At 37.9% G+C, this 14,190-nt stretch overlaps 1 protein-coding gene across 1 annotated transcript in view; it reads left to right on the plus strand.

Moving 5' to 3' along the window:
* Positions 1–14,190, plus strand: part of LOC140234748 (uncharacterized aarF domain-containing protein kinase 2-like) — a 77,740-nt gene that overhangs the window by 23,719 nt on the left and 39,831 nt on the right. The window contains exons 4-5 of the mRNA XM_072314787.1: positions 11,504–11,650; positions 13,377–13,505. Coding sequence (XP_072170888.1) covers positions 11,504–11,650; positions 13,377–13,505 — 276 coding nt within the window. The remainder of the gene's footprint in view (positions 1–11,503; positions 11,651–13,376; positions 13,506–14,190) is intronic.

The following is a 14,190-nucleotide window of genomic DNA, read 5'->3' on the forward strand; positions in this document are numbered from 1 at the left end:
ATGAGATTTAAGACACGTCAAATGTATATGTTGTAAGGGAAACTTGACAGCCATGCCAGGCAAGCCAGGTCAGTGGAAATTTTCAATAAAGCAAAGTGCTGCCCGGCTAATCTCCAGGGCAGAGGAGTTCTTGTACACAGTCTTTTGCACCCCACCAATTTGTAAACCACCTGTAAACTACTGTAAAACGAGGAATGTATGCGTGCATTTTAATTTCATGAGTGCCAAGATTCATGAAATTAAAATGTACGCGAAAGTTCTTGTCTACACAGTATGCATTGAATGCCAATTGCAATTCGCGAAAATTTCATGCTGGGAAAATACAGTCAACCTCGCGTAAGTCGACATAATCGGGACTGAGCAAAACACGTTGACTTACGTGTAAGTCAACATTTTGTTGACTTATAGATGAAAATTAATTTCCCCTGTACAGGGTAAGATTTGGATCACGATGCAGATCGCTATTCAATTCTTACTCCTTTTGCTGCCAAAACATGCCTACTGACATTAGCAACAATACATTAGTTCATGCATAAATCTCGTGCGGATTAGGAACGACAATGCACAATTCCCAAACCTCTTGAGAGATTTTGAGACAGCGGGATCGGAAACCTGGGCCCATTTCTAGGCACTTTACGTTTTAAACTTGATTGGAAAAATCAAACACAAATTCCCAAAAATTCCCCAAATTGCATGCGGCTTTGCATTTTGAATTCAAGTGCGTTGCTGCAAAGATATGTGTGTGAATTCGTATGATTCTGTCGACATGATATTTCAGTGTCAACTGAGTTGAAATATGTATGATTTTCCTTCCCGAAGTCACCATATTTGTTTTACTGGAATTTCTATTGCCATACTCTGAAAATGAATTGTTCTTGCGCTCCAATTCGCATCATTACCGCTCTGTACGGCGTGGGCCCGTCTGAAAAAAAAAAAGAAAGAAGAAAAGTTTGTTTTAAAATCCGAAAACGACATCTTATTTTCGGATTAACTAACCTTCGTAAACGCAAACCTTTTTCCATTGTCAGACTAAATTAACTTTGACCTGAGATATAAACCATCGGAATAGCGAACTGTAACAATAATTTGTTACCATTTTTATGCCTCCGCCACGAAGTGGTGCCAGAGGCATTATGTTTTTGGGTTGTCCGTCTGTCCGTCCGTAATGTGGACAGCATAACTAAAAAACCTTTTGAGGTATCCCAATGAAACTTGGCATGTATGTGTATTGGGGGTGAAGTTGTGCCTATCAACTTTTGGGTGCACATGCTCAAGGTCAAAAGTCAAAAGGTCAAGGTCAAATGCTTAAAATTTCACTATTTCCCCCACATCTGTGCAATGCCTGAAGATATTTTCTTGAAACTTAGTGTATACATGTATTACCCAATTGAGATTCTCTGGTGAAAGTTTGGGGTCATGAGGTCAAAGGTCAAAAGGTCAAGTAAAATGTTAAGATTTCACTTTTTTCTCCATATCTTGGAAATTGTTCAAGGTATCATCATGGAACATAGTGTATATGCATGTACTGACTGGCAGTGATTATCTAGGGATTTGGGGGTTCATGGTGTCAAAGGTCAGGGGTCAAAGGTCAAGGCAACACTTCAACATTTTACTATTTCCCTCATATTTATGCAATGCCAGCAGGATTATTTTTCTTTTTGAACTTGGTGTATGCATGTATAACCCAAGAGAGATTCTCTGGGATTTTTTTTTTATACCCCCGCCACACGTGTGAAGGGGGCGGGCGGGCGGTCGGTCGGTCTGTTGCAAAATCTTGCGTCGCGAACTCCTACAGTTTTGAAGCAATTTAAATGAAACTTGGGGTAAATGATGATATTCAGGTATAGATGTGCAAGACATGTTTTTTGTGTTTGTCGGACAATGCGTTGCCATGGTAACCATAATTCTACGAAAACATTGTGGATTGAATAACTTCCATAGTATTTAAGCAATCAATTTCAAAATTGGTATCTATGATGATATATAGGTGTAGTTATGTAAGACACTCTTTGTGTTTGTACTTGACAAAAGCGCATGTTTTCTTCGAAATCTTGTGGCGTGAATAACTTCCACAGTTTTGAACTTTGAAGCAATTCAAATCAAATTTGGTAGGCATTATGGCCTTGAGGCATAGATGTGGAACACATAATTTTTGTGTTTGTCGGACAAAGTGTTGCCATGGTAACCATAATTTTACCAGAACCTTGTGGATTGAATGACTTCCACATCATTCAAGCAATTAAGGTCAAACTTAGTGTATATGATGATCGGGAGGTGTAGTTATGCAAGACACCAATGTGTTAATATAAGAAAAATGTGTTGCCATGGTAACTACTCATTTTTGTATCAAATTGTACTATTCAATCTATGAAGGTGAAATTTGGTGTGTATGATGCTCTTTAAGTGTAGTTTTGCAAAATGTCCTTTGTATTTGTATCAGACAATGCGTTTCCATGGTAACCGCATTTTTTTTTTAATCCTGTGGAGTGAACTTCTTCCACAGTTTTCAAGCAATTGAAACCAAATTTGGTAGGCATTATGGCCCTCAGGTATAGATGTGGAACACATAATTTTTGTGTTTGTCACACAAACTGTTGCCATGGTAACCACAATTTTACCAAAACCTTGCAGATCGAATAACTTTTCCATCATTCAAGCAATTAAAGTCAAATTTAGTATGTATCATGATCTAGAAGTGTAGTTTTGCAAGACACCAATGTGTTAGTTTGAGGAAAATGTGTTGCCATGGTAAGTACTCATTTTTGTATCAAAATAAACCATTCAAGCTATGAAGGTAAAATTTGGTGTGTGTGATGGTCTTTAAGTGTAGTTATGTAAAATGTCCCTTGTGTTTGTATCAGACAATGCATTGCCATGGTAACCACACTTTTTACCCAAACCTTGTGGAACTCAGTGTCAACTCTGTAATTGTACAGTAAATTAAAATTATTCTGTTTCCAATTTGACAAGTGCACAAACTTGGTATTCACGTCATTGCCCTCGTGACATCACATACTATAAAGCAACACTAGGGGCGGGGTATTAATCACCTTCAGTGATAATTCTAGTTTTGTGTTGTTTTTTTTGGGGGGGGGGGGCAAAAGGTCAGAGGTCAAAAGGTCAAAGATCAAATGGAAGTGCTGAACTTACTCTTTCCTCCATATCTCGGAAGTGGCTCAAGTTATCTTGAAACTTAGTACATATTTATGCATGTTCTGCCTGACACTGATTCTCTTATGAATTTTAGGGTCAAAGGCCAGATGAAAATGGTAACAATTTACTATTCGATACAGAAATTGCACTTTTTCTCCATACCTTGAAAATTACTCAATGCATAAACTTATGAAAGGGTCAAAGTCAAGTTAAAGTCCTTAAATCCCCAAATACATGCTCTCCTATTCATCCAATTAAACCTAGGTGAAGGAAGGTGAACATTCAACACATTCATGACAAACATGTCACTTTAATATTTTGCCAATTTTGTGAAAATGTAATCGCACATTGTCCACATGTACTATATACCTATTAAGGAGAATCATGCATCATGGCGGAGGCATACCAGTCGCCATAGCGGCATTTCTAGTTTCGTTGACATTTCGTGAAGCAGCATGCATTTCGGTAGTTTGAAACGTGTAAAATAATGTTGCGATGTCTTTCCCCTGCTAGTTCAGACTACTCAGTAAGTTCGGTCAAGGCAAAAGATCTGTTTGATATTTTAAATTTGCGTACGAAATAAAAAATAATGCAAGTCTTTTCAACAATAACACACTTCCGTAGACTTTTAGAGAAACATTTAAACGCAGTTTCTAGTTTCGTATGAAAACCGCAAGTCTTTTCTTCAACGCCCTTGCATTTAAAGGACAAGTTCACCTTAGACATGGGGGTTGAGTGAATGCAGCAATATTAGTAGAACACATCAATGAGAGTTTGAGGAAAATCGGACAATCCGTTCAAAAGTAATGAATTTTTGGCATTTCTGCTCAGTCACGGCTGGATGAGAAGACTACTATAGCTTGTGATGTCACATGTGTACAACGGTATAAAGAAAGTGTAAAGAAAATTCAACTTATTTTCACTTTTCTCACATAACAAAAGAACACTCGACTTCTCTCTTTCAGAAGGCAAGGGGAATAATATTATCCTTAACATACACCAGTAACAAGTCCAAGAAATTTGCACTTTATTCAGAAAGTAAGGTTTTGTGAAATTCTCTTTTTATTTTCCTTATATCGTTGTACGCATGTGACATCACACACTGTAGTAGTCTTCTCACCCAGCAGTGATTGCGCAGATACTTTAAAAATCCATAACTTTTGAACGGATTGTCAGATTTTCCTCAAACTTTCACTGATGTATTCTACTAATATTGTTGCATTCACTCAATCCACATGTACAATGAAGGTGTACTTGTCCTTAAAATACAGCGTTGCGTGTGATTTGATGGACTTGCATTTGATTTATAGAGTTGCGTTTAAACACAATCAAGTTTTAGTTTCCTACAATTTTCTAGTTTCATATGATTATCAAACGCAAGTCCTTCCAGCGTTCCTTGTTATTTGATAGACTTGCATTTGATTTTCAGAGTTGCGTTTAATTTCTTATTTTGCGTTACAAATAAAAAAAATGATGCAAGTCTTTTCAACACAACGCACTTCTGTAGATTTTTAAAGATGTGTTTAAATGCAGTTTCTAGTGTCGTACGAAAACCGCAGGTATTTTTTCTATAACGCTCTTGTATTTAAATACAGTGTTGCGTGTGATTTGATGGACTTGCATTTGATTTTTAGAGTTGCGTTTAACCCTAAAAAGACTGGGGGGGGGGCCTAAAAGGCCCCCCCCCTCGACATTTCGCGCAATTACTCTGCAACACGCAATGCTCTCGCCGCGATGCTCTATGACTTTTTTCTTTCGAGTTTCCCGCACATTTTGACACCAAATTTGTGACGCCCGGGGGTACGGTTCTGAAGTTACATAACTTTTTGTACGTGCACGTGAGGCCGAAAATGGCTCAAAAATGTGATTTTGTGTACAAAGTCAATGCAAATTCAGTTTTTTCACATGGTTCATATAAATATGCTTATTTTTACTCTCAATGGCTAAAATTAATTTGTTTTAGGAGTATTATGCTTCAGAAAGTGTCTGCCACAAATTCTGTTAAAAAAAACAACAAAAACAAAAGGTTGAAAAAACAAAGAAATACATAAGAAATTCATATAACAATAAAATACATAAGAAATTAATCTTGATACCAAATTTTTTTTCAAGTACATTTGCTAAGAATGCCACAAAGAATAATTAGACCAAAAATGAGCACTTTTGGAGCTTTATTTACTGATTTAGATCAAAGAGTCTGATTTCTCGCATAAATTAGCATAATTAATCAAAATAAAATAAAAGAAGACTATTTTGTAAAATTTAAATATACGATCTTGTAGATTACATCGCACACTACCATTGTGCAAATTTCCGCGGCGATCGCGCGATCCACGGCCGAGATCTTAAGGGGGGGCCCTTTAGCCCCCCCCTCCCCCCAGTCTTTTGAGCTACCAAAATAGCCCAGTCTTTTTAGGGTTAAAGGCAAATGAGTTTTAGTTTCCTTCAATTTTCTAGTTTCGTATGATTATCAAACGCAAGTCCTTTCAGCATTCCGTGTGATTTGATAGACTTGCATTTGATTTTCAGAGTTGTGTTGAATTTTTAATTATGCGCACAAAATAAAGAATAATGCAAGTCTTTTCAACAATAACGCACTTCCGTAGATTTTCAGAGATGTGTTTAAACGCAGTTTCTAGTTTCGTACGAAAACCACAAGTCTTCTCTGCTACACTCTTGCGTTTAGATACAGCATTGCGTGTGATTTGATGGACTTGTATTTGATTTTTAGAGTTGCGTTTAAACGCAATTGAGTTTCAGGTTCGTATAATTATTTTATAGTTTCGTATGATTATCAAGCGCAAGTCTTTTCAGCAGCGCACTTGTGCTTGAATGCAAAGTTGCGTGTGATTTGATACACCTGCATTTGATTTTTTGAGTTGCATTTAATTTGTTGCATTCAAATTAAGTATCTGGAAACGGGTCCAGGTTTCTAATACCGCTTCGGAATAATTAACGGTAGAATATTTGGAATAATGAAAAAGGCCTATTCATGTTCGGATAATGAATATCTACTAGGACCTAGGTGTACAAAATTAATGCGTTTTGAGAATAACAATCAAACCTCATTGTATTTTCGGATAAACAAAATCACCCGTAACATATTCCTCCAAGCTGCGTGCTTAATAATGAGCGTGCACAGAGGAGGTGTGATAATATTTGACAAAATTGTGTATGTTACTGACTGTAATCGCACAAAATTTCTTTTTGACTTAGCTTAGAAGGCAAGTGTACATCCCAAGGTACAGTGCATGTAATTTTAAACGAAACAAAAAGTGAGAAAACAAATGTTCAAAAACAATTTCCTGTTGCACCCTCATGGAATCACGTGGTTTTAGTTCTACCATGGATGCATGGCGAACGCTACCGCGCCGTATGTGAGTGAATTAGCGAGAAGGAATGCTGCGAATCGGAGCGGGAAAACAATTCTTTTTCAGAGAACTGCGATAAGAATTTTAGTGAAAAATTACGTTGACTTAGACAAGGGAATTAACACGTATTTCAGCTCAGTTGGCACAGAAAATCATGTCGACTTACGCGAGTTGTCGACTTATAAATGTTAACTAATACGAGGAAATCTTAAAGGAATAACAAAGGCAAAAATCTGGACTTTTCTATCATGTCGACTTAAGCGAGTTGTCAACTTATGTGATGTCGACTTAAGCGAGGTTTACTGTATTATGTTTTACAGTACATGGGGAACAAGGTCGATTAGTCTGTGAGTCAGACCCTTTGAAATCATTGCAAATGTCATGGCACTATTTTTTTCCTTTCTTTGGGCCTGAAAGATAAATATTTAACAGATGATTTGTGTATCAAAGATAATCACTTAGCCATGCAAAAGAATCAATCAAGAGGGCGTTATGATACTGCTGCCATGAAAAGAATTTTGTCTCTTAAAGTTCACCGTGATTTCTTCTTAATTTGGAATTAAACAGTACTCTCTTGCATGTAAGTTCATTGATACTGTGTTTCTACCAGCCTTCATTTTGAGAAACTGTGTTCCAGCTCACCTCAGTTTTAGATGGGGGTATTAATCATATTAAGTGATAGTTCTAGTAACAAATGTTCTGAATAACAAACATTTGGCAGTGTGAACCTATGGAATAGCAAACCTTCTGAATAACATAGTGTAAATGAGAGAAAGATATTATTCAGAGGGGTGAAGGCTCAGGTTTGAGTTTCTTCAGTTTGTCTCCCTCTACAAATTTTCATTTGTAGAGGGAGACAAACTGAAGAAACTCAAACCTGAGCCTTCATTCCTCTGAATAATATCTTTCTTTCATTTATCCTATGCCTTGTCTGCCTTGGACTGCTTAACATAACAATGTCGGAATTTCGGAGCTTGGGTATTTGTTCACGTTCATCGTGTCACTGCCGGCAACCAGGGACAGCCTGGTGGTAGTGTCGCTGCCCGGAAAGCAGTAGATGACAGGTTCGAGTCCCACTGGTTTCTTTTTTCCGACATGTTTGTTAATTTTCAGATCAGCAGTTGCGATCTTAACAAATTTTCATTTGTAGAGGGAGACAAACTGAAGAAACTCAAACCTTAACATAGTGTCACACTGGTTTGCTTTCAAACAAGGATATTGCATGGGTCCCAAGTATACTCAGGCAAGTGTCTATGGGAAATGCGTGTTGTAGCAAAATCATTCCATCCTCTACGGGTTAATGACAGGGTAGAAGTAATTAAATGTGTAATCCATTGTAATGGAGCAGTCATAAACGGTATTGGAGTATGACTTCATTTGGATATGAAGCCATGATGAATTTGAGACATATATCATAGAGAGAACATTAACCCGTTTCTTGCGGGAAGCTGGTTCCAGGTTCCCTTGGGAGCAACTGATATACAGGAACCTGGTTATACCAAGGAGGTTTTATTCATGGAGTTCCAACTGGCTGTAATTATTCAAACAGTTGTCAGATTTCTACTGATGTACAAAAGAATTCCACAGGTGCACTTGTGCCTTTGATAATCGATGTTCGACGCCGCCGTCTTGCTGAGCAATCTGAAGATTTATTTTGAACGTTATCATAATGTTAGCCATATTTTGCCTATTTATTCATTAAATGAAATGAAATTTCACTTAATGATAAAGCATGTAAAACAAAAGTCAGTTCCGTCCAGAAATTTGCACAAAAGTGTAAATCAGAGCTGTATCATGAGAAAATGTTTAAAACTGTACCATCCTGGAAAGCTGGTTTTATCACTTTTCGGCTTAATTTCCCCAAATTAAAAGTAATATGGAATAATCTTCAAGTATAATTCTTTATTAATAGATATATCAGATTAGTGCCCACATATGCCCAGTTGAGTAATTGTCCCCGCCGAACGAGTTCGAGCAGGGGACTATGAAACGGGCTCCGTACGTGTGTGTGTCCGTGTGTCCGTCCGTGTGTCCGTCTGTGTGTGCGTCCGTGTGTGATCAAAATCTTCAATTTGCTACTTCTCTGTCATTTATGAGCCAATTTTGATTCTGTTTGCTTTATATGATGGCACTACATGGGAGCTTTGAAACTTCTACACAGAATTTCAGTTGTGACCTTTGACCTTGATCCTTGACCTATATTTGCTACAAAATGCTACTCCTTTGCCATTTCTAACCCGATTTCGATTCCGTTTGCTTTATGTGATGGCACTAGGTGAGGGCTTCAAAACTTCTACACAGAATTTTGACCTTTGACTTCTTTGACCTTTGACCTTGATTTTTGACCTGTATTGTACATTTTGCTACAAAATGTACTCCTTCGCCATTTCTTACCCGATTTCGATTCCGTTTGCTTTATGTGATGGCACTAGGTGAGGGCTTCAAAACTTCTACACAGAATTTTGACCTTTGACCTTGATTTTTGACCCATATTGTACATTGGCTACAAAATGCTACTCCTTCGCCATTTCTAACCCGTTTTCGATTCTGTTTGCTTAATGTGATGGCACTAGGTTAGGGCTTCAAAACTTCTACACAGAATTTTGACCTTTGACTTCTTTGACCTCTGACCTTGATTTTTGACCTGTATTGTACATTTTGCTACAAAATGCTACTCCTTCACCATTTCTTACCCGATTTCAATTCTGTTTGATTTATGTGATGGCACTAGGTGAGGGCTTCAAAACTTCTACACAGAATTTTGACCTTTGACTTCTTTGACCTTTGACCTTAATTTTTGACCTACATTTTGTTGTACATTTTGCTACAAAATGCTACTCCTTCGCCATTTCTAACCCGATTTCGATTCCGTTTGCTTTATGTGATGGCGCTAGGTGAGCGCTTCAAAACTTCTACACAGAATTTTGACCTTTGACTTCTTTGACCTTTGACCTTGATTTTTGACCTATATTGTACATTTTGCTACAAAATGCTACTTCCAGCGGGGACATATATTACGCACCGCGTAATTTCTACTTTTCCTTGTTTTCAGCTTTATTTCAGCATTTTTTGCTCAATTTCTGTTCGCGCATCCTCGTGTCTGTACCACCTACCTTTTATTAAGAAGGGGTAGCGAAAAGTAATTACCATCACAAAGACATATCTTCCTTTGAAAGTGGCTGGTGATTATGCAATGAGACACTAGTCAATTGTCTTCCTATCTGTGAGGCAGCTCCAGTTTAGCAGATACTTAAAATATTTCTTCGTGGCGGCATCAAACATGAGATCAAAGCGAATAAAACTGTTGTTACTCCATGTATAAAACCTCCTTGGTTATACCAGGCTCCCAAGATGAAGACGAGTGCCTGCTTTCATGGCCTAAATTCATGTTTCTTTGTGTTACAGTGCTCCCAAAAATGGGTGTAATGAAAAGATTAAAGTTTATTCTATCAGCACTTGTTCTCTTTCTGTACAAAAATGCGTATATCGCAGTATTATTTACCCCTATTTTCTGATTTAGTTTGCACTTGCTTTGCTATAAAACTTGCATGAACATACGTAAGCGATCAAAGCTGAGCTCAGTAGATTTCTGTGTTCGCTGACCCCTGTCATCCCATTCAGGTGCCTGGTTTTGTGTAGAACAAAAGAGTCTGTGAGCCCATCATTGCACGCTCTATTCATACCCTCACACCCGAAAGATATTTCCATTGTTCAGTGGCACATGTAGTTGAAGGTGGAAAGGGAACAATACATGCATTGCTTGACTGCTTTCGCACAGGTGGATTGCCAACCTGTTCGTTCTCTGTTGACGGGCAAAAAGAATCTTGTTTGGGGGCATTAAAGGCACTCAGAGAATTGCAGAAAGAATAGGTTAAGTTATGTATGTATGTACAATGTACAATGTACAATGTTTAATAAAAGTTTGACTGTATATACAATGTGTTTAAAGGGATCTTATATAGTTTTGGTTGTGGCCTAACTTCAGGTTTCTAACATGTTACTCCAAGTGAAATTACAGTTTTGTAAATGTTTATTTGATGAAAATTGGTTTTGAAATGGCTGAGATACCCAAAACAGAGCAATACTAATTAAAGATGGGACCCACCTTTTATTCAGACTGCTTTATTTTACTTTGTTTTTGGATGTCTCCTCCATTCCAAAACTGATTTTCTTGAAATAAACTTTGAATTCCTCCTTGAATGGTATGCTCTGTAATATTTCACAGGTGGTTTCTTGATATCTTGCAAAAACTGATAAGCCCATTTCTCATCTCCACCAATACTATATACAAGTCTTGTATCATCCCTTTAACTCTTTATGTGCCACGTTGGCACGCCCGACTCAGTCAACGGCGTGCCAACTTCGCATATTCTGCTCAAACCCACAAACCCGCCCAAGCCGATCGATAAATCGCCAAATGCCACAGTACAATGAAAGCGTTTCCTGGACTTTTGTTCCTCTTGCATAAAGCTTGCCTTTTGTGTCGTGACTGACTAATAACAAGCTGTGTTCACTACTGGATTTACGCTTAAATTGAGTTTTTGTCACTCTTATGTGCGCAAAAGTCATGTTTTTACTAATATAGCTACTGGTCATTTGAAAGAAAAACAATCAAAGATTTGTTGTACAATTCACATGAAATCAAAGCTTAGCATTTCTCTACAACATTGCTCACCACATAGGCAGCTTGACATAAATCTGCAGAAGTTAAATAGATTTGAAAAGACAAAACGTTTTTTTAAAGCATGACTATGTTGTCATCTCAGAATAATGTGGCACAGAGGGGGTTTCCACCATGGCACATAAAGAGTTAAGGACTAGTACATGCAGTTGCAAGTTGAAGCAGCCCATGGCAGCTGCTATTACACGGAAGCATTGCAGGCTAGGGGCTTTCCTGTTCATGTTGTTGCCTGTCCATTGATGGTTTGTAAGTATGGAAGGGTATTTCAAAGTGACATGTTTCATCTTTTTTTATGCAGGTTCTACATCCTGGCATTCTTGAGAGTGTTGACCTTGATCTAAGAATCATCCACATGTTTGCCAAGATTCTAAATCTGGTTCCAGGGCTGCACTGGCTCAGCCTATCAGGTCTGGTGAAGGAGTTTGAAACTCTTATGAAGAACCAGGTACACATTGTACGACTACTATCTCTTTCACTGGTTGTTATCTATTCCATATGATTCTACCTGAGTGTCTTTATATCAATTTGTTACCCATGCCGCTGAAAATTGGCGGGGGGATACGTAAAGGGTTCCGTATGTTTTTTTGTTGTTGTATGTTTGTTTGTTTGTTTGTGTATAAGAAAACAAGAGAACGGGTGAACAGATTTTCACCAAATGTTCAGGGAATGTTTGGATAGTGACAGGAAAGAATCGATTAGATTTTGGTGATAATCGATTGACCCCTGCAAATTCTGTGTGACCTTGTAGTTTTGACCCCTTTCTTACTTTGCACATTTACCAGACGACAGACTTTGCTGCTCAAATGTCTGTAAGAATGCCGAAATTTATGTTTATTTGAGGGACTAGCCCTTCTGAATTTCTTTAATGTCAATTTTCATTTTGTTAAATATTTCACAGAATTTCACAAATCCCAAAATATATCACCTTGAAAATCCCAGAATACCCCCACTGCGATCAGAATTTGGACAGGCGATATGCGCATTCAAAGTCAGTGCGTGTTAAAGGCCACTGAAAAATGTGCCGCGCACTACCTTGTTGGTGCAAAATTGTATCGGGGACGTTGTGGTGCTCGTAGGTGACCGAATACTCGTGCAGTTGACACTTGCATTCAGCCCTTGTACACTGAATCACTGCATTGGCACGTATGGAAATGTTCTTCTTCTTTTGTGTTTTTGCGGATACCACACTCTGAGCTTGTTATAAGCAAAAAACCCTGCAAGAAAACGGCATATTTCTCAATTTTTAGCACTTTTTTGGCGACCCATACTCTCATTAAAATTGGGCTTAATTCTCACATGTTTTGGAAAAGTCGCGCCGATTCTGCACTTTTGACGGTGGAATTTCGGTTTGTCGATGGATTTTTGGAGGGGAATAAGGGACTTTCCTGTTGTGAATGAGTGTGCCAGTATGTGAGATGGTGTGATTTGTGCATGTTGTGATGATAGAACTCACTGGCTGGTGATCAGTGATAAGTGACAGAATTCCAGTAGGTGACAGAATAGTCCGACAGTGATTTCTACTGGTCAGGGACCATCGGACCAGTACCAGTGTGCAGCCTTGAATAAGGTCTTATTTACCCAGGTAGCCTATTCAGTGTTGCCACTGCTCTGTCAGAAGGCCCTGCTACACTTGTATTATTATTACCCTACCATTGCCAGGTACCCATTTATACACCTGGGTCAAGAGAGACATGGTGGGCAAAAACATCTTGTCCGATGATGTAAGCACTGGGTGGGATTCAAACACAGGTCCTTTTGTTGGGAGTTGGGAGTCTGTGCCCCTGTGATAGAGTGATAGAGCTAAGTTAATACTATGAGTTAGTACATAGATGAGTGTAGCTTCAAGTTTGTTCAGAATGACAAATCAAGGGGTGCCCCCATGGAGCTGGGGGTCCAAATGGGGGCCTAAATTGTACATTTTCATCTTCTTTTTGAAAATCCCATGATTGATTTTCGCCAAACGATAAGTACATTGATGACTGTGGTTCCATGTTTTGTTCTTGGCAGATTCCAGGGGTGCTATTAAGAGTCCTGCTCTACTGACTTTGTTTTAGGAGCTGTTTGGTGTTTTTAAATTTGTCACGTTTATTTACTTCAAGCTGTATGAAAATTCACATAGTGTTCGGTTTAATGCCAATTGTTATCATATGTGATGCTATTATGTTTTGCAGGTGGATCTCAAAGTAGAAGCTGAAAACCTTCAGAAATTTCATCGAAACTTTTCTGATGTGCCTTATGTCAAAACACCTCAGCCTATTTGGCCTTTTGTAACTGATCAAGTATTGGTTGAAACATATGAGGTGAGCTATTGCATAATTTTGTTAGTAAGAAATGAATGCAGTCAACTTCCAGCAAAGATTGGTCGTTATCACTCTTGTATAATTTGTCTAGTCACAAAAATGTCTTGAAATTGGTATATATATCAGCTTGTAGTAACAATGCTGCAGATAAGCTGAATAAATTAGTGATTCCTTTTTTTTTTTTTTGGAGGAGTTTTTGACAGTTTTTAGCAGATCATTTTATTCTTTTAATGCAATGTCCCATGAATATATTGATCCGTACTACTTGTAAAGACTTTGTGCTTATAAGTAGATATGCCAAGTTGTGTATACTAGTACTTCTTAGGCTATTCAAATTCATTATATGGCTTTACTGTGTTGCATTATTTCACTTCTGAATATCTGTCATTTAAATTCTGTAAATGATTCTGTTACAAGAAATTACATTTTTGCCAAATGAAATGATAACATACTCCAATCTGTAAATGTATATTTTTAAGACTATAGCTGGGGGAAAAACAGTACAAATGTGCTAGTTTCAATCATGCTTTGTAGGTATACTTCTTGCAACACATCCAGTTGAAATTTCATTTTTCAGATTATTTTAAGTATTGCAGGTTACTGTGTTTTGTTAGATTGTACACGAACAAGTATTTCACTGTGAAATTAAACCATTCCCTGATGTCATAGTATATACAATTTTAAC

Source organism: Diadema setosum, chromosome 11 (assembly GCF_964275005.1).
Source record: "Diadema setosum chromosome 11, eeDiaSeto1, whole genome shotgun sequence".
Lineage (NCBI taxonomy): Eukaryota > Metazoa > Echinodermata > Echinoidea > Diadematoida > Diadematidae > Diadema > Diadema setosum.